Raw genomic sequence first — 24582 nt, 5'->3', positions numbered from 1 at the left:
GGCTTTGGGACTACAGTAGAGGTTAGCTATTGCTGTGTTTCGATTGTAGAACTCGACTGTGTGTTTCTTTTCTCGTGAACAGATTGGTGACTCTCCTGCATCTATTTCTGTGGCCCAGCTTGCTAAGGTATATGAATAGTCTCGTCAGATACTTAAAAAATAAAAAAGCATTTTCTTTGTACTTTTAAATCTTATACTGTCATCTGTATCTGGCTAGCACTTGTAATTTGAACAAGACTTTAATAAAATTTCTACTAATTTAAAATATTTACTTTAAGTTTAAAATGTGTGTATGTTTTGATACCATCCTGTAAAGAGTAGTTCCCATTTTGGAAGATAAAAGCAGAGTACCTTATCAGCCTCAAGGTGACGTCGTAGTATTGGTCTTCTTCAGGACCCAGAGGAGCAGCACTTTAGCTGTCTACCGTTTTTGATAAGTTTTGTTAATTTTGCGTTGGAAACAAACACAATTTTTATGGAAGGCTTGATTTGTCTGTAAGCTACGGACATTTAAGGGGGGTTTTGAACAGCCAAAATAGAAGCGTTTCTGTAACGTGGACAATTGCATCCCTATTTTTGAATTTCTAGTGATGGTAGTCACAGAACCATTCTTTGAATGTTGCACAATTTCATAAATTGTGGTATATGTGCAGTGGAGAGCGCAATCTAATTTGTTTGAACGCAAACTGTGAATTGTGAAAATGTGCCCAGTTGTTTCTAAGATTATACCAATGTGTCTGTGTGGCATAAAAGCAGATGTGGCCCTCTGAAACTGTTGTAATGCCATGTTTGGCTATGGAATCGCTTGCATTTTTGGCTCAATAACGTGTGACTTTGGCCGGGAGAGCACTAGTGATGGCCCTTGGTGCACAGACGTAGTGCTGTGCAATGAAATTACTCATCTTGAAAGAGCACAAAGATTAGAGGAGGCAGGGCCTAATGCAGAGGAGACAGTTCTTTCTTCTGAAAATAAAGGCCGGAATTCATTTCCAAGAAGGAGAGATCTCTTCCTGCTGGTAACGTCTTCCCTCTCTCACTGCAGAAATTCAATTGTGTACAATTGAGAAAAAAAAATAGTTTGGAAAGCAGCCAACAAAAGAAATTGGTCTCTGTTAGTGCTGTCCTTAAACGTGTCCTTGGTTCTGTAAACTCCTGTGAAGTTTTGCTCGAAAAAGTGAAAAACCGTCCAAGCGGTGTACACATTTAAGCTTTTGAGAGAATTTAACTATTTCAGAAAAATGCAAGAACATACCATAAAGCAGGTCAAAGTCGTTATTTACTCTAACCTCTTCGGTGCAGGCTGGCTTAGCATGGAGGCAAGGTGTTCAGAGTTCTCTGGTTTTTTATTACTGTGCATTAAACGCCATAATTGAATGTTGGTGTATTGCCAGTAATGTTTTGTGGGTTTTGGACGTGTTTTGTAAACCGTTTGGGTTCAAACAAATTAGTCAATGATCTCTAAAGTTTTCTGGAAATGTAAATGGCAGTGATTTCATAGATGTCATTCTGGATTATGTTACTGTTGAGAAAAAGCTGTGTATGTGAAACAAGCGTTTAAGAAAATGTTGAAACTAGTTGGCTGCTTTTGTGCATGAATGCCATTAAAACCAAAACCATGAGTGGCTGATCTGACCGATAGGTGCTTGAAGGTCCAGATCACTGAGAGTCACACCCTTAGACCCTGCTTGTATCTGGACTAGTGTGTAATTTGAACATTTGAACTAATACGTCTCTACTAATCAGATGGCTTCAATAATTTGAAAATCTGATTCTGCATAAGGTCGATATGACAATCTGTGTGAGCTTAACTGTGTTTCTAATGTGCCTGTCAAATAATTCCCTGACGCCACGTGTTGAATATTTGCATGTTTTAATTACACGAGCCTCTGGTTGCGTATTCATGCCATTTAACGTTAGTCACTGAACGTATGTGCGTGAGGTATGAACTCGGCCTTCCTACAGAGATGGTGAATCTAAGTTTCCCCAGTGACTGGCTCAGAGCCCTGAATTGAGATCTCCCTCTGAACTGTGCTTTGGAGGAGGAGTGGATTTGTGTCTCTTCTCGGAGTGGATGGTGAGCTAAGGGATATTTCACCCTTAAGGAACCTGAAGTTAAGGCAAAGGATGTCAAATGAGTTCAAACCACTGCTCAAGCCTTTGGAACATCCTGGCTATCTTCATTTAGGAACATAAGTATTTGAGTCAAGCAACCCTTCTGCTGGGTAAAAGGAGAGGATGAAAGGCTTTTGCCGCTTAACAGAATCACGGACAGATCACTTTAAGTGTGGGTCTTGAGATGAGACGTGCCTGCATTTCTTTTCTTAGCAGGACAAAAGTTTGGAGTCTGTTCCCAGAATTAAAAAGAGCACAGGAATTCCAAGGAGTTTCACGATGGAGGTGAAAGATCCCAAAACAAAGGGTGCTATGCTGACAAACACTGGAAAATACGCCATACCAACTATTAATGCGTAAGTATGGAATTAATTGGACTGACCAAAAACCGAAGGAGAGAAACCACGAGTGAATGTCTGAGTGGCAATGCAGCCGAGTTGGCCGGCATCTGTAATTGCAGGGGAGGAAGCATTGTCACCGTATCTTAACCTTAAAATCTGCCATACTTTCTAATATGAAAACAGGGTGGTCCTACTGTTCGTGCCCCTGGAAGTTGGTTAAATGTGTGGTAGGCTGAGAATCTATTTCTGCAAAACATTTCCATAGTGTTTACACTTGGAGTCGTTCTCTCAGAAAGCTCGTTTTGCATCTGGTTTATGTTTCAAAGGCTTCTTGCAAAATTTATCAAATTGGACTATTGGGCTGAGATTTCCTTCCCCTCTGCCTTTTATCAAATCTCATGTGTGAAACAGACTGAAGTTTTCCTGTTGCTCCGAACTAAAAATGCTACTGTGTGCTGACAAGAGTGGTTCTCTTAAAAAGGAATCGGTAGCACTTCTGTTTTTCTGTCACGGATCTCCTTTGGTAGGAGCTGTAACATAGACTTCGTTCACTTATAAAATGCAATTACTCGAAGGCCAACACTATCCTGAGCCTGCAATTTATATTTACCCTCTGGCAAAGGAGAGCTGTGATTCATTTCCCCTGATTTCTAGCCGTCAAAAAATGATTTTTCTAGTCTGAGCTAATTTCTTAGTTGATCCAATGAATGGAAGAGTTCTGCAGAAGGAAAATTGTTCCCCCCTCCCTTCTCTGGCAGTTGAAACTAAATGCCTGTGTTTTAGAAGGCTAATGCGGAGTGAGAATAATTCCATCTGTTATCTTCCTTTGATAAAATTAAAAGCTTGGAACAGTTTTCATATCCACATCTTTAACTTTTTTCTTTTTCCTTCCCCACCCCACCCTCCAGGGAAGCTTCTGCTAGAGGAAAGAAGGAAAAGCCGCCCTTTTTACCCTCATCCTCTGATGATCCGATTCCAGATGAGTTGCTGTGTCCCATTTGTAGAGATACGATAACCGATGCAGTTGTTATTCCCTGCTGCGGAAACAGTTTTTGTGGCGAATGTAGGTGTTACTCCCCTGATTGTTGATTCAAAACCTGATCTTCTGAAAGCAGAAATAGGGAGGGATGATTATGAGAAGAGTGCGTAATTGTGCAGGTGATTACAGGATTAGATAGGGAATGCATTTAGTGTCTTTCTCTCACACAAAATTATGTGGCCAACTCTGGTGACTTGCTGTGGTCTGCAACAAGTGGATAGTTAGGCATTTAATCCACATTCTTCTCCACAGGAGAGTTGGTTAAAGCCGGCAGAACTCAACCCTACTATCGTTTTTTTGAGATGAGTTTTTTTCAAGAACCTTGAGGTTGGTGACTTGTCACCATAGAGCCTGGAAAAAAAGAGGAGTTGAACCATCAAGACGCAGCCTGCCCTACATCTTCAAATGTTCAATAGTGAAGTACCAAAACTGCGTAGCTATTTACTGCATACTAGGAATTTTTTACACTCTGGAACGTTTATAGCTTGATGCTCTCAGGGCAAGAGCAGATTCACCCATTAAGCATATATGTCTTCTTATAAATGATTAGAACCCTCAACATTTCCTTAGTTTGGCTAAAAACTATTTTGATGATTCTAATGATTCGCAGGTATTAGAACAGCATTACTGGAATCGGAGGAACATACGTGCCCAGCATGTCATCAGGCAGATGTTTCTCCTGATGCTTTAGTTGCCAACAAGTGCCTACGCCAGGTAACGTGATGACTTTGATGTAAACTGTTTGCATGAAAAGTCTATTTGTAAAAAGCTGAAAGGGAAGAAAATAATAATTTATGTCTCCTTAAGAAAGGCTAAATTGAATGAGGCTAAATTTACTTTTCAAATGCTTCATCTGTTATTACAGAAGCTTACACCTTTAGAGACAGTCTGGCAAATTCGGGTCACGCTTTTGTTTAACGTGATTGCCTCCCTTTCCAATTCGATGTTAACACAGAATTACTTTAAGTGCAGATACTCTGAGGTGCCAGTCATTACTAACACTGTTTAACGTCCCGTGTTTGTGTATCCGCACGTTGATTTATTTCAGGGTTGGTGGCATTTCCAGGAATACACCAGTAATTTTACTCTGTGGAGGTTTTTGTTCGCCTATCTACTGACGTTTCGTAGTACGTTTTTGTAAATGTTTTTCTGCCTCTAGGCTGTGAACAACTTCAAAAGTGGAACTGGCTACAGAAAGCGGATTCAGCAGCAACAGCAGCGGCAGTCGCCACCGCCACCACCTTCACCACCACTCGTGAGACAAGCAATAACCCGCAACCTGCAGCCTCTGCTCCGGCCAAAAATGTCCAGACAGCAGGCGCCACTAATGATTTCGTTAGCTTCTCTGGCTTCTCCTTCTGCTTTGGCATTTTTGGCCCCTGGTCTGTCACCTGTGGCAGCCTGGCTGCCAGTAAGTCCCTCTTCTGTCATTGTCCCTGATCTCCCTCCAGCAGTGCCCCTACCTCTCCGTGCTGAAAAGCCAGATAGACCTTCTCAGTAAGTAAAGCTATAGAGCAACATGAATATGAAACGCTGAAGTTAGATTCTTCTTCTTGCGCTCCTCTGCTAGCGAGTGACGTTTAGTGACATTCATTAGTGACATCAGTGACAGTTCCAGCTATTTTATTTTACTTTGAGTGAGGACACTTTGATAAGTTGGAAGTACACCTCATGCAAGAAGCTTCTCAGAAGTATTTGTTGTTTGGTTCCCCTATCAGTCGTTCAGTCCAGGTTTACCCCGAGAGAGGAACCTTTCTTCCCCAGGAGCCCTCTGATTTGAAGTGGCTAGGAATTCCTAAAGTAACCATTCGGTTATGCCAGACCTTCTTGAGTGCATTCATTTCTGTGTAGTACTGAGGATCTCATGTTCCCATGAAAAGTGTAAAACCAGCTGGAGGTAACATTGATCAGGTGTTTTCATGTTACTTTTTCCTACAGTATTTCTGCCATCAATGGGACGATAAGTCAGAGCCATCCTCAGTAGTCACAGGGTAGTCAGTGATGCATGCAGATTGGATAACAAACATTGAAACACTACATTTGAAGTATTTACAAACATGACAGTCTAACTTTGCAACCCAGTGAATTAATATGAAAACACGTGAAAAATCTGAACTCTAGTTTAGGGTTTATCTTCTTTCAGCTCGATGCCTTGAATGCAAACAGCCACTCTGTCCAGAAGGCTGTCAGGCTCCGCCGTACCGTTGAATACAGGGGCTCACAATTCAAAAGAACCTCTCAGGCAGCCTCCGAACTAGAACACAGCCGATTCCTAATAGAATTTCCGTTCTTGCATCATCCAAAACTGAGGTTCAGCACGTGGGTTATACGTACTCTAATCCTCCCGTGTGCAGCCAGCTTAACAAATTCTGTTTCCAGTGAGCTGTCTCTTTGAATGCCGGTATTCCACGTAGACTTCTCTTCAGGGCTTCATGTGGAATCGCCCAACTTCCGATTGGCAGATCTGGTGAAGATTACTTTTTCTTTATTTGTTTCCATTTACAGTAGTCAGCCTTTTCTCACCTTGGACTTTATATTTCCAGTAGCACATCAAAACACTGTTTGAATAACAAAAATTCATGTTTTTTGTAGCGGTGCTGATACTGTTGTACCTCCTGGTGCTCTGGTGACTGCTGCTGAGCTTTCTAGATCTTCCTCTCTGTCAGTCAGCAGTTTGTTGGAAGAGAAGGTAAATTTTATTTCAACATATGCAGTGAGTCCTGTATTTTAGTAGAGCTCATTTTCCAACTGTTTGCGTTTTTTCACAAGGGCTGTCAGATTCCTGTACTAAGACAACCAGCATTACCAAGTCTTCTGGGCCCCCAAGGGCAATCAATGCCCACGACTGGTAAGTAACTAAAACTTTAGAGTTTCTTTTCAGAAATTATCATCAGATAAACTGGACGGGATTTTTTTCTGTTTCCTCTCCCCACTCTGAAAGGTCATCCAACGAGAGCCAGTACACCTCGCTCAGCGGGTGGCAGACCAGGCTGGGACCTGTAAGTGTTCTGCAGAAATTCAGTATATTACTGCTCGTAACCTGTTAAATGAGGCCGTAGCACGTAACTTAGATAACAGCTGATTTATAATGAGGTAAGTGTGCCCAGATAGCTGTGGAGAATACAAGTGGTAATCGGGAGACCTTAGTGTGGCCTTCCAGTACCTGCAGGGGGCCTACAGGGAAGCTGGGGAGGGGCTGTTTGCAAGGGCATGTAGCGATGAGGGGCAATGGTTTAAACTAGAGCAGAGCGGGTTTAGATTAGACATGGGGAAGAAGTTCTTTACAATGAGGGTGGTGAGACACTGGCCCAGGTTGCCCAGAGAGGTGGTGGAGGCCCCATGCCTGGAGACATTCAAGGCCAGGCTGGATGAGGCTCTGAGCAACGTGATCTAGTTGTGGATGTCCCTGCTGACTGCAGGGGGGTTGCACTAGATGGCCTTTAGAGGTCCCTTCCAACCCAACACATTCTATGATTCTGTGATTCTAATTAGTTTTGAAATGGCTTGATTTTAATTGTCTTTGACAAAGGGCATATGTGATGGCACTAAGATGATGTAAAGTAAAACTCCAGTACACGATTGAAAAGAGGACTCTGAAAAATTAACACTTTTTGAGGAAACCGTAAGTACATCTAAAAATGAAATACAATTAAAGAATCAGGTGGAAAGATGCCCTCTTGATTACTGGCTGAATCGGGCTGAAGAAATTGATTTCCCCATAGACTTCGGCCTCCAGCATTCTTTTTTTAACAACCTAGTTGATACTGATTGAGCAAATTATTGGAAAAGTCAACGTTCTTATATGATGACAATTTTGAATTCCTTCCATTTAGTCATCTCAAATAGCCAAGCTGCTTTCTCTCAGTTGGAGGGAGAGAGAAGAGTCTGTTTGATCTATTACTGCCGCGTCAAGTGAGTCCTCCCTTTTGGTATATATTTGTTCTAGACAGATTGTAAGGGTGCATTGTGTTTGTAAAATCTTGAGGAAAAATGAAAACAAAAGCCAGGGTCCATGCCACAGATTATCTAAAAATCTCAAATTCAGTAAGCAAGAAAATAAGAATTTGGGGGTGAGAACAGGCCAAATACATCATCGTGAGTCCGCAACATAGGAAGCGTACGTGGAAGAGTCCAAAGACGTTTGAGAGAAGATTAGTTATTATTTGTGCAGTACTTTGAAGGTCAGAAGTGTGAAGTATGAGGTGTATCAAGGATTGGTAGAGGAGCGGTGGGCACTTGGCACGTGGGAGTCTCTCCTAAGCACGGGCAGCCTCCATCCACAGTCGCAAAGCTGCGTATAGGGAGAGAAGACTGAGGGAACTGCTGGGGGTGAGGATGTGGGAGGCAAGTGTGAGGAACAAGAAATGCGCGTAGTCTCAAATGGAAGCAGGGAGAAAAATGCTTAGGCTGAGAACACGCAGTGCTCGCCACCACGCTCCGGCTTCGTTCGCTTTCCTCTCTGAAATCAGAGCAGAGTGTAACAAACGGTGACACGTGTATTTGGGTTTCTTTAGAAGTTCCAGTCGAGGACACCTGCGTGGTGAACGTACCCAGAGCACCCAAGCCCCAACGCTACCAGCATCAACAGCAGTCTTCGTGCCAGCGCCTCCGCCTTCCTTGTACCCTCCACCACCCCAAGCACTTCCTCTTCTACCGGGGACACTACGACCACAGTTTCCTCCCCAGTTTCCACCTGGTCAGCCGCCATCTGCCAGCTACACTGACTCCCCTCCAGGATATCCCCCAGCTCCTGCAAACACGTCATCAGCCTGGGTACCAACAGCAGTACCAACGGCGCATTCCGATCCCATCCCAGTGACACAAGCTCCTCCTTTATCTAGGGAGGAGTTTTACAGAGAACACCAGCGACTGGAAGAGGAGTAAGTACTTGGCTCAAGGAAGTTGTGTTTGTTCTTTTTCATTTTTGTATTTTGAGAGCGTACTGGACTGCAGTTACACTGAAGTGCATCTGACATAAGCAAAAATGACATAGTATTTTTTTCAACAGGCTTTTTTCTTGCAGATGGCAAACGTGCAAAACTAAAAGAAGACAAACGTAATTCTAAAACTGTCCCTTCAACTTACAGGAATTCTAAACTGGTTTTGCTTAAATAGGACATGCACCTTTTGCGCTTGCATGCAGTATACGTTTTCTCACGTTGGGCACGGTTTGTTTCTTGGTGTCGTTTTGTCCTAAAGGTCAAACTCTAATTGTAATAAAGGTCAAACAAATGCTTTTGCTAAGGAGTTGATGGAATACAAAAGGTGCAAAAGGAGCGCAGGCGTTCATTTTCCAGGTAAGTGCTCGACATGTCCATAATGGAGAAGCAGATTGTCTAGAAGAATCAGGAGGAGTTCCGCTCCACCCCTCGGTCATTCGATGGACTGGATAGTTCGAGGCGTTAGCAGTGACAGGAGTTTCATATGTAGCTTACTAGCTCAGATACATGGCAGAGGTTGCAGTTGGCTGACAGGTATAATTTGGCAGTTGTTGTTCAGGAACAAGGGTCCCTTTTAGTAGAGTTTAGCTGCAGTGACGTCCCTCACCTCCTGGCACCCTGAGAGGGCTCGAGACCGAATAGGAGCAGTTGCTGGATTTTCTGCGTCTCCCTGGTCTGATTGCCACCATTACCTCAAAGCACTTTGGAGGAGATACATGAGGGAAATTGTCTTCGTTTCCTCTTTTGTCTGTCTCGTGTGGATACACGGAGAGTTTTTAACCTGGATCGCAAACTGGTGGCTTTCGCTAGTCTTTTGTTGACACTGTTAAATTTTCCTTAGGAATTAAAAGATCAGGCTTGTTCGTAAGGAAATCTAGAATTTGTGAGGGACTTTGAGAGGAGGAATGATGCTGATGAACATATGCGGGATAATGTGAAACGCTTCTTTAAAAAATAAGAAAAGAAAAGCTTGTGAAGAAAAGCCTCAGGGTAGCTGATGGTTTCTGTCCCAAAAGATGACTTGGGCAGGTGTCTGAATAGCTCTTTAGTAGCAATGCGGTCAGTCTCTTTCCTGGAGGAATGGCATTGAGTTGTACTACTAGAGGCTGCGTTTAGAAGCTTTTAGGTATGATTTTTCTTGAAATGTGGTCACAACCCTTGGTCAGAGCTAGAGGCCTGTGCAAAATTTTGCCAGGACGTCCGTCTCGAGGTCCTGTATGTAAGATTGCAGTACGAGCATTTTGCATCCTTGCCAAATAAGCAGTGAGGTTAAATCGACTAAGCTGGCATTTTAAAATTAAGCTTTCCTGGCGTCAGGCTAAATCGTGTTTTCTTGATGTTTGATGCTGCACTGTAGCCATAAAGACTTGCACTTTTTGCATCTTGCTGCAACAGAAGTGATTTGTGCTGCACGTGGTTGCTGGGTAGTGAAAAGTGTGTGTGCTCACCTACCAGTATAGGCCAGTATACATCGCCTTACGTCAGTCAATAGCTACGGTAGCTCACGTGGTAGAAGTGAGCGGAAATAGACTTCCCCTTCCGGTATGTTTTTACACTAAAAAGGCAGCAGGTGTTCTGTCTTGTAAGCAGAAACTTCTACGTGTTATCAAGTTCTTCAGTTCACAGTAGCGTTACGTCAGCAGATGAAAAAAGCTTTGCCGTAAGCATATGGAGAGGGGAAAAAAAAATAAATCAAATCTGGGAGGAAAAATAACTGGGGAGAGTGACAGTTTTGAATTAACTTCTTTTTTTTTTTTTTGGTGTTATGTTTTAAGGTCCAAGTCTCCCTGTGGTGCTTCATCCTACTCCAGAAGTTCACATACCTACTCCAAGTCAAGATGGGGTTTTTCCCACTCCTGCTCCTACTCTCGATCATTTAGACGTTCCCATTGTCGTTCCTACTCGCGATCGCCACCCTGTCCAAGAAGAGGCAGAGGGAAGAGTCGTAACTATCGTTCTAGATCAAGGTCCCGTAGTTATCACTGTTCACAGTCAAGGTCACCCCCATACCCAAGATACTATTCTGATGCAAAACCTGAAAAAAGGAAAAGAAAAGTAGATGAAAAGGTTGATAAAGATCATGAAGCCACCTCCATAAAGGCCTCTAAACCAGAAACTGCTGAATCGAAAACATGGCCGAAGGGGAAGACTGAGGCTGATGGTGAAAAAGGAGAGCGACCTCCAGAAGGGGATAAATCTGCTTTTCTTAACAACCCCGCAAAAAAGATTGAACTTAACCAAGAAACTGGCAAAACAATGGTGAGTGGAGAAAATGTGCCACCTGCAAAAGAACCTGCTGAGAAACCTGAGCCGAGCAGCAGCAAAGTTAAACAAAAGAGCAAAGGGAGAAGTGAGAAGAAAAGTAACAGCAGCTGATGGATCTAGTTCAGCTCTTGTAAATTACACCAGGTACCTCATCATTTCTTTTCCTATTCTTTCTTTCCTCCTCCCCGCACCCCAAAAATGTCAAATTATTTGTGGTGACTAATGAAAGGAACAGCTAAATCCATGCTACATGAGTGAATAATCTGTGACTTTTCCTGTTAAACGGTCCTTGGGTCAGAATCAAATTTTGTTAAAGAAAACAAACAGTCTGTACTGCGCAGAAAGCTCATGAGGTTAATTCATTGCTGACGTGTTTGACCCTTCCTCTGGGACTTTTTCCCCCTCTTCTTATTCATTACATGGTGACTCTGAGGAGCCCTCCCCATGTCTTCCTTCCCATCCAGCTGACTGCTAAAGGCAAGGATAACAGACACGTCTATACCGTGCAATACTTTGACATTAACAATTGCAGGGTGCTGTAATGATCTGCCTTTGTCAGTGTGACATGAAATCGATCCTTGCAGAAATAGCAGCTTGGTCGCCAACACACTGCACTGATTTTAGCTTTGAGCACAGTGCCACGGCGACACAGCTGCACTGCTTCCAGCTCAGTGCCGACTCTTTTGGCTCTGACCTTGGAGATGAGTCTTCTATATTCCATTGTGCGACATGTGAAAAACAGGAAAGTGATCTGGTGTGGGGCTGCTATTCCTTACAGTCCAGCACCTAAAGAAGCACAACAAAGCAAACTCAAAACATTGAAGACATCGCTGTAGGCTTAAGACAGTGTCTTGATAGTCTAAAAAGTTTCCAAAACGTAATTTTTTCTAAAGAAGAACATGGGACTTGAGGATAAAATTTGGGTTGTGTGTACCTCTCCGTAATTGCTTGCTTCCACGTTGAAACGGGAACGTGTATCTAATTCATCTACCATTGGTAGAAGTGGGATGTGAAGGAATTAGCAGCTCAGACAGACCCCAATCCGATAATCCTGTGTCTTTGTTAATGAAATGTGGAGTAGGAAGACACTAAATTAATTGATTGCTCCTCATGTTAGCTAGTGGACTCGTTCTGTCTCTTGCCTGTTCCCCTAATTGAACATCCTTTGAAGAAATGCTGCAGACAGAGAATTGAAAGAAAAGCTCTTTTATAAAATGTTACAAAAGATCGTGTATCCCAGCCATTATTGAGGTACGCTTTTTTCCTCTCAGCAGTAGTTCTACTGGAGGAAGTGCCATTAGAAAGACCGAAGAAGAGCCAGATACAAAAGGAGGCGTCGTTGAGGCAATGGAGGAGCACAGTAATGATATCCCAGCCCCAGCTGAAGACGTCGTGAAGCTGAAGCCTGAAGCAAGGGGAAGTCACAGTCTAAGCAGTCCCCGTGTTAGCCGCAGCCGCGGTCAAAGCCCTTCTGAGAGTCGGACTCGAAGGCACAGGGGCAGTGCCAGCTCAGCAGCGAATCACGGCAGCAAGAAAAAGAAAAAGAAAAAAGAGAAGCAGCAGCACAAGAAGCACAAGAAACACATTGGAAAGAACATGGAATTGGGAAAGAGGCAAAAACACCAGCACAAGAAGAAAACAATGAAGATGAGCAAAGAGAAAGAAAGAGGACCAAAAAGTGAAATCCGTCACTACACAGAATGACAGATAATTTAAAAAAGACTGAATTCCCAAGGGATCTGTACTAATTTTTCCTAAAATGTAAACAAATTTGGGCGTTGCAAATAATGACACAGAAAGAGCCTATGCTGCAGTTCCAATTTTGCTGCTTGATTATTTCATTTTTACATCAGAGCTTTGTAAAAGTGAGTATTTTGTACGGAGTTGTTAGTTGTGACCATGTAACACGGAAGGTTTACTGGGGCATCTTATTTTTAGCCACCGTTAAATAGTTCAGGTGGAGTTTTCTGTACTGTGAAAATTTTCCTAGTTGAAGGTTTGTTTAGTTGCCTGGCAGAGGCAGCTGGTATCAGTTATAAAATACCAGCGGAATGATTTGCAGAAATATTACAGCCCTCTTATATCACTTTTTGATGAGAATAAAACGTTTTCGGTAAACTGTCCAATGTGAGGAGATTTCCAGTGATAGCTGAACATTAGCAAAGGTCAGTGACAGGAAAAAGCTGCCAGGAAAAGCTTGCTGGTAGCTACCGCGTATGAAAAATAACATATCCACGGGTTTAGTTTTGAAAAGATTGGCAGGACGTTAAATCTTTGGAACTGATGCAATGTGGGGAGGCGTTGGCAGGAGGTGCATGTTTTCCATGTGCCAAGTGGCCTTGTTTTCGTCTTGTCAGAGGTAGCATATGGCCCCAAACGTCTAGCCGCTCTTAACAGCTGGGACTGATGAGGGAAGCCGAGGCCTCCTTGGAACTAAACCTGGCAAGGGAGGTCAAGGCCAACAGGAAAAGTTTCTTCAGGTGTATTGGAGGCAAAAGGGGAACTAGGAAAATGTGGGCCCGCTGTTGAATGAGACAGGAGCCATGGGGACAGCGGATGCGGAGAAGGCGGAGTTACTGAATGCCTTCTTTGCTTCGGTCTTTACTGCTCAGGCCAGCCCTCAGGAGCCCCAGACTTTGGAAGTGACAGAGAAAGTCTAGACGAAGGAGGACTTCCCCTTGGTTGAGGAGAATTAAGTCAGAGATCAGGGAAGTAAGCTGGATATCAACAAGTGCATGGGAGCTGATGGGATGCACCCAAGAGTGCTGAGGGAGCTGGCGGAAGTTGTTGATGGGCCTCTCTCCATCATCTTTGAAAGGTCCTGGAGAACAGGCGAGGTGCCTGAGGACTGGAGGAAAGCCAATGTCCCTCCAGTCTTCAAAAAAGGGCAAGAAGGAGGAGGCGGGGAACTACAGGCCGGTCAGCCTCACCTCCATCCCTGGAAAGATGATGGAACAGCTCGTTGTGGGCGTCATCTCAAGGCATGTGGAGGAAAAGAATGCTATGGGCAGTAGTCAACACGGATTCACCAAGGGGAAATCCTGTGTGACTAACCTGATAGCCTTCTGTGATGGCGTGACTGGATGGATAGATGAGGGGAGGGCAGTGGATGGTGTCTACCTTGACTTCAGCGAGGCTTTCGACACCGTCTCCCACAGCATCCTCATAGGGAAGCTTAGGAAGAGCGGGCTTGATGAGTGGACAGTAAGGTGGATAGATAACTGGTTGAAAGACAGAGCTCAGAGGGTGGTGATTAGGGGCACAGAGTCTAGTTGGAGGTCAGTGAGGAGTGGTGTTCCCCAGGGGTCAGTGCTGGGTCCAGTCCTCTTCAATATCTTCATCAGCGACCTGGATGAGGGGACAGAGTGCACCCTCAGCAAGTTTGCCGATGACATAAAGCTGGGGGAGATGGCTGACACACCAGAAGGCTGTGCCACCATCCAGAGAGACCTGGACAGGCTGGAGAGTTGGGCAGAGAGAAACCTTATGACATTCAACCAGGGCAAGTGCAGGGTGCTGCACCTGGGGAGGACTAACCCCGTGCACCAGGACAGGTTGGGGGCTGACCTGCTGGAGAGCAGCTCTGTGGAAAGAGACCTGGGAGTCCTGGTGGACAACAGGATGACCATGAGCCAGCAATGGGACCTTGTGGCCTCGAAGGCCAATAGCATCCTGGGGTGCATCAAGAAGAGTGTGGCCAGCAGGTGGAGGGAGGTCATCCTCCCCCTCTACTCTGCCCTGGTGAGGCCGCATCTGGAGCACTGTGTCCAGTTCTGGGTTCAAGAAGGACAGGGAACTGCTGGAGAGGGGACAGCAAAGGGCTACCAAGATGCTGAGGGGACTGGAAGACCTCTCTTATGAAGAAAGGCTGAAGGATTTGGGTCTCTTCAGCCTGGAAAAAAGACGACTGAGGGGGGACCTTATCAACACTTATAAATAGTTAAAGGGTGGGTGTCAGGAGGATGGGGCCAGACTCTTCTCAGTGGTGCCCGGGGACAGGACAAGGGGCAGTGGGAACAAACTGGAACATGGGAAGTTCCATCTGAACATAAGGAAAAACTTCTTTACCTTGATGGTGACAGCGCTGGAACAGGCTGCCCAGAGAGGTGGTGGAGTCTCCTTCTCTGGAGATCTTCCAAACCCACCTGGACACGATCCTGTGCAACCTCCTGCAGGTGAACCTACTTTGGCAGGGAGGTTGGACTAGAGATGATCTCTAGCGGCCCCTTCCAACCCCTACCATTCTGTGATAGTGTGGTTCAGCTCCAGCAAAACGCTTTGCATGGTGTCCCTCAATATTCTTTTACCCAAGTTAGGGTATCACAGCCTGGATGGGCAGAGAAACAGATGGGTAAAACAGCAGTTGCATGATCAGGCTGAGGGAGCAGTGGTGAAGGGCTCGTCCCCTACCTTGAGGCCACTGGGACATACTGGGGCGTTGTGGGGCTGCAGAGGGGACTCTGCTGGGCTCTGTGCGGTTGAACACCTGCATCCATGACCCGGAGGAGGCAACTCTCCCGACGTTTGTCGATGGCACTAAATGGGGAGGACCGTTCCTATGTCTTAGGGATGCCACTGAGGGGAAACCTGACAGGTGGGGTGACTGTCCTGTCAGGAGCTTCATGAGGTACAAGAAGGACAAAGGCCAGATGCTGCACCTGGCCTAGCCTGGCAGCCTGCAGTTGCAGGGCCTGTGGACTTCCTGGCTGGGGAGTAGCTCTGCAGAGAAGGCCCTGGTGGTGCTGGGGGACAGAAGGCCAACCATGGTCCCACCATGCAAAGCGGTAGCAAAGTCGGCCAGCAGCGTCCTGGAGCATAGGAAGAGGAGCCTTGCCAAAAGAGTGAGGCGCACAATTGTCTCCCCTGGCTCACCACTCGTTAGAGCACCTGTATGCTACTGTGTTAATTGTTGGGCCTCCACTGGGGAAGGGAAGGAGGGAGGGAGCAGCTGGGTGGCTGCTGGGCTACTGGCCAGAGCAGAGAGAAGTCCCCAGAGCGAGGAAGATGGGTGTAAGTGGGAGCGAGTTCAGTGGAGAGTCCTTTGGATGCTCAGGGGCTGGGGCACTTGCCTGGGAGGAGAACTTGAGTGAAAGGGCCTTGTTCAAGCTGCAGAAAAGGTGGCCTTGGGAACCTCATAGTGACCTGCTGGTCCCTACGGGGAGGTTTTCAGGAAGATGAAGCCAGTCTTCTAACGGTGGTGCTGGGCAGGAGAATAACGGAAAACAGTCAGCTGTTGGAATAAGGACCTTCTTATGACACCGGGATGAGTGGAGGCGTGACACGCCGGAGGGAGGGGACACCATCCCGAGGGACCTGGGCAGGCTGGAGAAGTGGCTCCGTGCCAACCTCATGAGGTTCAACCAGGCGCTCAGCCTTGCTCCGTCTCCTTCCCTGGTCCCTTCTGGCCCTGGGTGGAAGCTCGCGTGGTCTCCACTGCCCCTGCAGGTAGGTGCCCTCCAGGCCTCTCATCCTCTCCTTCCTCCTCCAGGGACACCCACATCTTCCCCACATGGCTCCACGTGCCCGCTTGTTCACTCTTGCCCCCAAAATCAGGTTCCTTTCCATAGCGGCCATGGAAAAGGTCCCTCAGGTGGCCCCCAGCTTCCAGGACCAGGCTGGGCTGATCTCAGAGCCATGGCCAACAGTAAAATCCTTCTTCCCCATTCCAGTTGTGAGCAATTAAAAAAGTCGACGCTCTTCTGCAACGTCTTTCCTATGTTTTTATTCAACTCCTTCCTAATGATTCCAAAGAGGGTCTCCCCAGATCTTTTTCCAGTTCTCTAGAACCTCAGCAAGGGGCGTCCCCCTTTCAACACTGACTGTTGACCCCACCTTTACTTCTATACTATATCATAAATTGCAAGATTAAACACAAGAGCATCCCAGTCTAATTCTGTCTGGAATTACCCGTGCCCAAGCCTCTTAGGTGAACTCGCCTGATTTGCCGGCAATTCGAGTGTTGGAAACGGGTCTGTCCAGAGGAATACCTGGCTCGTCCTCTCTCGTGTCCTAGAGTCCCACCTGGGTCGCCAAAATCTGTTAAAGAATTTTACTGCTCGGGGGGTACCTCTAGGTTTGCGTTATTGACGACTCAGAGTTGGGCCATCTCCTCAGGGAGTGGCAAAGGCTGACAAGGAATATCTCGGTTATATACAGTTAAAACAAACATTACATAATTGGTATTTCTTTCCAAGAGGGTCTGGGTGTTCCCTTACAGCTTTTCAGCTCTCTAGTCTTTAGTAACTGCAAAAGTCCATACCGTTCCTCTGCCTCAGGTGATTCTTCATCGTCTCGTTCCAGTTCTCCTTTTGAAGTCGCAGCTCACTGCCGCGGTCTCTGGTCACCCCCGTCTCTTGTCTTCTTTAAACAGTCTTTACCTGTAGGATTCTTACAAACTTAAGACATTCTATTAATTACTTGCTTGTTGCGTGAAAGGGGCCAAGCGGTTTTGGCAGAAGATAAACCCCCTTGCGTTCTAACACTCCTCACTGAGGTGGGGGACCAGGTGCGGCTGGGTTTAAATTCGGAGTGATGCCCAATCCAGCACTATCAGTCCAATCGCGTTTAATATGTATTAAACTGTTACGGTTTGGATACACTGATAGTGGACTGCACCTTCAGTCTAGTCGTGCTCCTGAACCAGCACGGCCACTCTCGAGTCTTTGGTCGCGTTCAGTGAGAAACCGAAACGACCAGCTACTGAAACAGTGCAGTTTATTTAAACAACAGGTATATAGGATTGACGGTGATAAATACACTGTCTGCAAAGCACGTGCAAATGAGGGTATACAAAACACGCGACAAGGTTATAAACGATACAGCCTGGCTATAAATGTAGGAAAGAGAGTCTCTAGAGAGATTTCTAAGTTTCCCGAGGAAGCACTCGGTATGATCTAAGTCTTACCCACAGGCGTCCCTACGGGGGGGCAGAGAGGCTCAGCCCGGCGACTGATCCCAGAAGTCAGCGATGGAATTCTTCGCGATGGTGTCTTCCCTGGGTATCCCCCCTCTCTCGGGCTATTTTTATACTATTTGTTATCTTCACGGTGGAGTCTGAGTGACTTTAGTCATACATACTTTTATTATGGTTGGTGTAAAATTCTCTCGCTTCACAATTAAAGGTAGAGTTTACGAGAAATTCAGGGCGCAGACTCAAGAAGGAGTGGTCGCACCTTGGAGGCGGGTAGCCTTCGGGATGGACGTGTGTTTTGGTATTATAATGACATTATAATGAGTAAAGTTCGCACAAAGGACAGCATTTCATCAAAATGTGACAAAACGCTGGCTCCGAGTATCGAGCGGGCAGCTAATTGGCAGCTTATCTGTATCATGGTATCATCCCATCCCAATCCCACGAGGAGTCTCTCCCCCAGCGCACAAGAAAGCTGAAGTGTTTGAAGCAGACGTTTTGTGGACGTGCTATTCCTCCCCTTCCTCCTCTCCCTCCTCTTCCACAGAATCCACCCCCAGCTCCTCACAATCCTTCTCCAGGGCAGCCATGTCCTCCCGGGCCTCTGAGAACTCCCCCTCCTCCATGCCCTCCCCCACGTACCAGTGCACGAACACCCGCTTGGCACACATCACGTCAAATCTGTGGTCCAGGAGGGCCCAGGCCTCGGCAATGCCCCTGGTGTTGCTCAGCACACACACAGCGCGCTGCACCTTGGCCAGGTCCCCCCCGGGCACCACCATGGGTGGCTGGTAGTTGATGCCCACCTTGAAACCTGTGGGGCACCAGTCCACAAACTGGATGCTACGCTTGCTTTTGATGGTGGATGTTCTTCTTATGGGTGTAAAACGTCTCTTTACATCCTTATGGATGTAAAACATCTCTTTAAACAACTGCTCCTCCACCGGCGTCCAAATATCCGAGCCTAGGAATTAACCAGCGACAGGCAAACTATTAGAATAGGCATCCCCCACCTCCAAAAGCCCCGGAAAGGGATCAAAACTGCTCTTTTCCCTCACCCCAAAAGAACACTGTTAACACTCAGTTCAATCAGAGCAAAGGGAACGGCGGGAGCTGTTCTCCTCGTTTACCTGTGTAACGATAATCAGCCAGGGGATGGGATTCGGGTCTCCGAGGCAGCCCAGCATGCAGCATCTCCACTGCCTCCTGCGAGATTTAATAGGGAAAAAAGACGTAAATTCCTCTGGAGGAGGAGCAAAAAGGGAAATTCTCGCTCCTCGTGGCGATGCAGCAGATGCCAAGGGGTGTTAAGTCCCTTCTTCGAAGAAGAGGGAGCAAAGCGGACCCGCTCGGGGCTTATTGAGGGCAGACCTCGGGTTTTATCTAATATCCCTTCATTCGGAAGTAATTCTATTCTCCAAATCGTCCCAGAATCAAACCAAACTCTTCGTAATGCACCAGGAGAGGGGTCTGGAAGCCCAAGAGACCTTAACGCGGTGACAGGCAGCACCCAAGCACCTCCTGTGCCTTCAGCAAAGAGATTCCGGCCCGCGCAATAGAAAACTCAGAGCGACTCCCAGCTCAAACCAGGAACAAAGTCCGTTCTTCATTAGAAATTGACGCTTCTTACCAGCACGTCGCCTTGAGCCTCGTGCAGGCAATGCAGAGACAGCTCCGGGTTGACCCGTCCCCCCGGCCCGGCGTTGGGAGAAGCCAAATGGAGCAGGTTTCTAACTACAAACACAACGAAAACGGAGAAAAAGTCAAATTTTCCTGGAGAAAAGGGTCGATAGGAGAGGGAGGGAAAAGAGGATGAGCGCAGCAGAGACCGGAGACGAGGAGAAGGCACAGAAAAGAAGTCCAATACCCCAAACAGCTCTACTTTAAAAGCCTCTTTAAAAGAGCTTCCACCTCTTGAGTCCTCTGGCGATGGTTTCTGTGCACGATCGAGGGCACGGGGTGTATTTTCTGGCCTCCACGTCCTTCACATCCCAAGTCCCTTCCAAATTGTTTCTCCTTAAAGAAAATAACGAGAATTCCTGTTAAATAACAAGTGCTCAAGGATTCCGTTTCCCTTTACCTACTGCTCCTTCCTTGCTTTGCGCCATCGCTCCCCGTGAAAACAGCCAGTGGTGACCTTTTTTGGAATAAAACTACCTGACCGCAGTTTTTTGGCGGGGGAGGGGAAGCCAAAAAGTGGGGAAAGTGGAGATAAAGGGGTGGAAAATTAACGGGAGGAAGTTGAACTGCTGTTTTTAAAAATATAATGTCATCACCCTCAGCGCTCGATCCGCCGTTTCGTGCCTACTTGGGAAATGTCTGCAGTTCGTTTAGTGGTAAAAGGTGGTATATAGGGAAAAAAACAACCCCAAGATACCCAACACATAACTTAATCAACCCCAAACTTTGGAGATATTTAATCCCCAAACCGGCCGCAGCACGTTGCTCGGTGCTTCCCCGAAACACAATTTTGGCAGTGACCCCACCAGAGAACGATCTCTTAACGGCGCAAGGTTCGTTTAGGCGGACTCTTGATCTCCCTTTTCCCTCCCACTGGTGACGAGACGCTAATTATTTCCACTCACACCAACTATTTCCACTGGAGTGAGCCGTTCCCCTTCGAATTATCACTGACCTGGGCACCAGCCCGGCCCAGAAGCCAAGCGAAAGGCTCCGTCTCACGTTATTAAACGTCCCAAGACTTGAGCTCCTGAAATGATTTCTCAACCTTTGGCGCTGGATTAATCACTCAATGGTTTTCAGAGCGCTCTGGACGCGAGAGCTTCTGAAGTGCTGTTAGTGGCCAATCTGGAGCTGTCAACGCTAATAAAAAGCACGCACTTCATTCCTCGAGTTACTCTACACTGCTCACTTTAGTATTAATAAAAATACCTTTCTTTAGAACGCTTCTCTTGGAGGGCTCCGGCCCTCAAACCACTAAAAATCCGCACAAAAACGAGCGCAAAACTCCTCGTCAGCTTTTCTGCACTGGCAGCAAATTTGCGTTTTCTGTGGCTTTGGTGGGGAGCATCTGTAGCGTCCCTGAACTTGCAAACGCGTCTCGCCCCAGGCGTGCCATTACCTGAGCAGCGAGCGGAATCAGCCGGGCAGGATTTTCTTGCCGTGCCGCAGAAGGTGACCCTGGGAAAAGAAGAGCAGAGAAACGAGCCTGGTTGTCACACCCAGCCAAGGGGGACGACCCGGGGGACCCCCACCCCACCTCTGCCCTCGGCAGCGGGGCCGGCACGGACCCTCTGCGCAGAGACAAGGGGCCTGGCACGCATTTCACCTCGAGCCCTCTTCCTCAGCCCAGAGCCAAAAAACTCTCTCTCTTTCTCAGCCCCCAAACCAGCCACGCCAGCCCCTTTGCCAGCCCCGCCAGCAGGAGTCCCGCTCTCCCTGGCAGGCCCCAAACCAGCTCCCCCTCTCTGCTGCCTCAGCCCCTCGGCAGCCCCCCGGGCAACACTGAGGGAGCGCAGACACCCCACAGCACCCCAAACCCCCCAGGACATAGGCACCCCGCAGGGAGCCGGGCCCAGACACCCCCCTCCCACCCGACAATGCCCCCCCGCAGGCCCCCCCTGCCCCCAGCCCCACTCAGGGCCCTCCCGCCCCCACCATCACCCCTCGGGGCCGCCCACTCACCTTGACGCGCTCCAGCTGCCTCACCACGTGCTCGCGGCAGCCTCGCGGGCCTGGCCCCACCCACCACCCGTCCGCCCAGCCCCGCTTTCCCCCCACACCGCCCCGCACTCATTGCCAGGCGGCCGCCATTTGCCCCCGGCCCCCTCAGCTTCTGGACCGGCCACGACGGGCACCCATTGGCTGCCGCCGCCCCACCGCCCGCCCCTTCCTCCTTGGGCAGCGCCGCTCCATTGGTCCGTCACTGCCGTCAATCCCCACTGTGCCCCACCCCCGCTGAGCCGATCCCACCAATGGGAGGGCGCCGTGGCGATCCCAGCAGTGGGAGCTCCCACCAATGGGAGCGTAGTACCGGGGTGGGCGGTGCTGGGGTGGGGGGTGTCCGCGCACGCGCAGTGCAGCCGCACGGCAGGCGAGTGCCCTCCACTCGCTCTCTGCCTACACGCGGGTTTTGAGGCCTGAATAGCTCTTTCTAAAGAAATCTTCCCACAGCCTTTTCCCAGCCTGAACTCCTTTACCTGATAAAAAAGTCACGGAAGCCTTACAGATAGAAACGGGCTTCCTTTGCCTTGTAGGAACCGCCTGCGGCACAGACGTTGCCACTTGTGTATCTGTTCACAGCCAGATCTCTCCTCAGAGAACACAAATGGGCTGTTCACACTTCTACAGAACAGCCGCTAAACAGAGGCACGTCTCTTTACACTCAGATGTGACACTGAGGATACAGAACATCTCATCAGACGGGCTCTCTGTTTGGACGTAGGTTCTGGCGCTGGAAGAGCTCTTTATAAATGCAGCTTTTCCAAATCTTTTCCTGGTCTGAGCTCCTTGACAGCGTCCAGAGTCAGAGCATCCTTAGAGAGAGCTTGTTATTTGGATCTCCTTTTAGACAACAGGAATGACTTTTCTTTTCCAGGAGCTGTAGAAAGAAGAGCTTGTTCTCTCTTTCAGTGCCTGGCACCCAGAGTCCAGGTTTGAACCTGTACTTCCAAGGCCTCCTCTTGTAGTTAAACTTGTGCTCGTTGCCTTTCGTCCTTCCACAGGACGCCACTGAGGAGAGTCTGCTTCCACGTGTCTCCCCGTCAGAGAGCTCCCTCTCTCTCAGCCACTCCTTGTGTGTAAAACTCTCCAGTCCCTTCCTCAGTGTGCCTCTTTGCTGGGCTCGCTCCAGAATGTCCAAGCCTTGACCTGGAGAGCCCAGACCCGGACACAAAAATTATACACATAAAAGAAGAAGACAAACACACAAATAAGGCCGTCTGCAGAATTCAAAATCCACCTCTTGCCATATTTCACAATAATTTCTATCTACTCTTTTACACCTTACGAACTTAAATACTTAACGCAAATGGAAAAGACCTTTATGGAGCCAATCACATCATCTCTCCCAGGATCTGTACGATTTGCTGGCTAGTGGCCTTCCCTGGGGAGTTGGAATTTTAGAAGCTTGGCTGATGCTGGCCGAGAACCTGCTCGGGGTGTGGGTCTGCGTGTAACAGGAACAGCCTCTGACATACCCGAGCACACAGACTGGATCTCTGAAATGTCAGAGGCGTCACTGCCTCGGCGGCTACTTGCCCTGCTGCCAGCCTTGCCTCCTGCTCGGCTTCCAGCTCTGCTCGGAGTTGTTCTGGTTTCTCGAAAGACAAAAGATACCCATCAGTATTAGAGGTAAGGATGGAAAAGGTGTGTGGGTAGCCCCCAAAATTCCTCATTGCACCAACTAAACTTTAGACCTCTGGCAGGTAAGCTAGATGATGATCAAAGTCCACCTTGATGTTAAACAAGAGCATAAAACAACACCCTGTCTCCCACAGAAGAGAAGGAAACGTGAGATCAAATGCTGAGGCACAGGTCACCACTAGCACATCTCATTAAAAATGTATTACCCTGGCAACTTTTCTGGACTTGCTAGACGTGCATTGCTTATTCGCTTAACAGCCGGATCCTTTCTTTCTCTTTCCCCTGCCGTTTTCTCAATTATTAACTGAAAGAATTAATGTCACGTTTATTGTCATTTTTGCCACGCCAACTCCAGCATATTTTAATATTAAATAAAATGTATGACAGTGTAACGCGTTTATTTTGGATACAGAAGAGTTATGTGCAGAACTCGCTTATTCTGATACTTTCTGCCAGCAGGAATGAACCACTGTCAAAGGAAGTCAGCGTGATGATGGAGTGCTCAACGTGCTAAATCACTGTTAATCAATCCCCTATTAATACATAGACACAACCTGACGAGCAGTTTTGCTAACTCTGCAGCTATTCTCAATAAATAATACGCCCATCTACAAGAAGGGTCAGAAGAAGGATCCGGGGAACTACAGGCCTGTCAGCCTGACCTCGGTACCGGGAAAGATCATGGAGAGGATCACCTTGAGTGAGCTCTCACGGCAAGCGCAGGGCAGCCAAGGGATCAGGGCCAGCCAGCAGGGGTTTAGGAAGGGGAGGTCCTGCTTAACCAACCTGATCTCTTTCTATGACCATGTCACCCACCTTCTGGATGCAGGGAAGGCTGCAGATGTCGTCTATCTGGACTTTGGCAAGGCCTTTGACACCGTCCCCCACAGCATTCTCCTGGAGAAGCCGGTGAATCGTGGCATAGACAAGTGTACTCTTCGCTGGGTAAGAACCTGTCTGGATGGCCGTGCCCACAGAGTTATGATTAATAGGGTGAAATCCTCTTGGTGGCCGGTCACCAGTGGTGTCCCTCAGGGCTCAGTTTTGGTGCCAGTTTAGTTTAATATCTTTATCAATGATGTGGATGAGGGGATTTAGTGCACCTTCAGTGAGTTTGCAGATGACACCAAATTGGGTGGGAGAGTTGATCTGCTTGAGGGTAGGAAGGCTCTACAGAGGGACCTGGACAGGCTGGATCCATAGGCCAAGGCCAACTGTATGAGGTTTAATAAGGCCAAGTGCCGGGTCCTGCATTTCGGTCACAACAACCCCAAGCAGCGCTACAGGCTTGGGGCAGAGTGGCTGGAAAGCTGCCCGGCAGAAAAGGACCTGGGGGTGCTGGTGGCCGGCTAGCTTCACATAAGCCAGCAGTGTGCCCAGGTGGCCAAGAAGGCCAACAGCATTCTGGCTTGTATCAGGAATAGCATGGCCAGCAGGAGCAGGGAAGTGATGGTGCCTCTGTACTCGGCACTGGTGAGGCCTCACCTCGAGTGCTGTGTTCAGTTCTGGGCCCCTCTGCACAAGAGGGACATTGAGGTGCTGGAGCGTGTCCAGAGGAGAGCGACCAGGCTGGTGAGGGCTCTGGAGACCAGGGCATATGAGGAGAGGCTGAGGGAGCTGGGCGTGTTTAGCTTGGAGAAGAGGAGGCTG

At 47.7% G+C, this 24582-nt stretch overlaps 2 protein-coding genes across 2 annotated transcripts in view; both read right to left on the bottom strand.

Moving 5' to 3' along the window:
- The window catches only part of LOC128903419 (scavenger receptor cysteine-rich type 1 protein M160-like), a 903222-nt gene that overhangs the window by 730653 nt on the left and 147987 nt on the right, over positions 1–24582 (bottom strand). The gene's annotated exons all lie outside the window — the stretch shown is intronic.
- LOC128903405 (tubulin alpha chain-like) lies at positions 17444–20779 on the bottom strand. Its single transcript, XM_054187420.1, has 5 exons — positions 20690–20779; positions 19519–19623; positions 19238–19341; positions 18738–18813; positions 17444–18571 (listed from the first exon to the last, which is right to left on the bottom strand). The coding sequence occupies exons 4-5, from the start codon at positions 18799–18801 to the stop codon at positions 18117–18119; spliced, it is 519 nt and encodes a 172-aa protein (XP_054043395.1). The 5' UTR covers positions 18802–18813; positions 19238–19341; positions 19519–19623; positions 20690–20779; the 3' UTR covers positions 17444–18116.

The sequence above is a fragment of the Rissa tridactyla genome, unplaced genomic scaffold (assembly GCF_028500815.1).
Source record: "Rissa tridactyla isolate bRisTri1 unplaced genomic scaffold, bRisTri1.patW.cur.20221130 scaffold_33, whole genome shotgun sequence".
Classification (NCBI taxonomy): Eukaryota; Metazoa; Chordata; class Aves; order Charadriiformes; family Laridae; genus Rissa; species Rissa tridactyla.
This window is presented reverse-complemented; position numbering and strand designations above follow the sequence as displayed.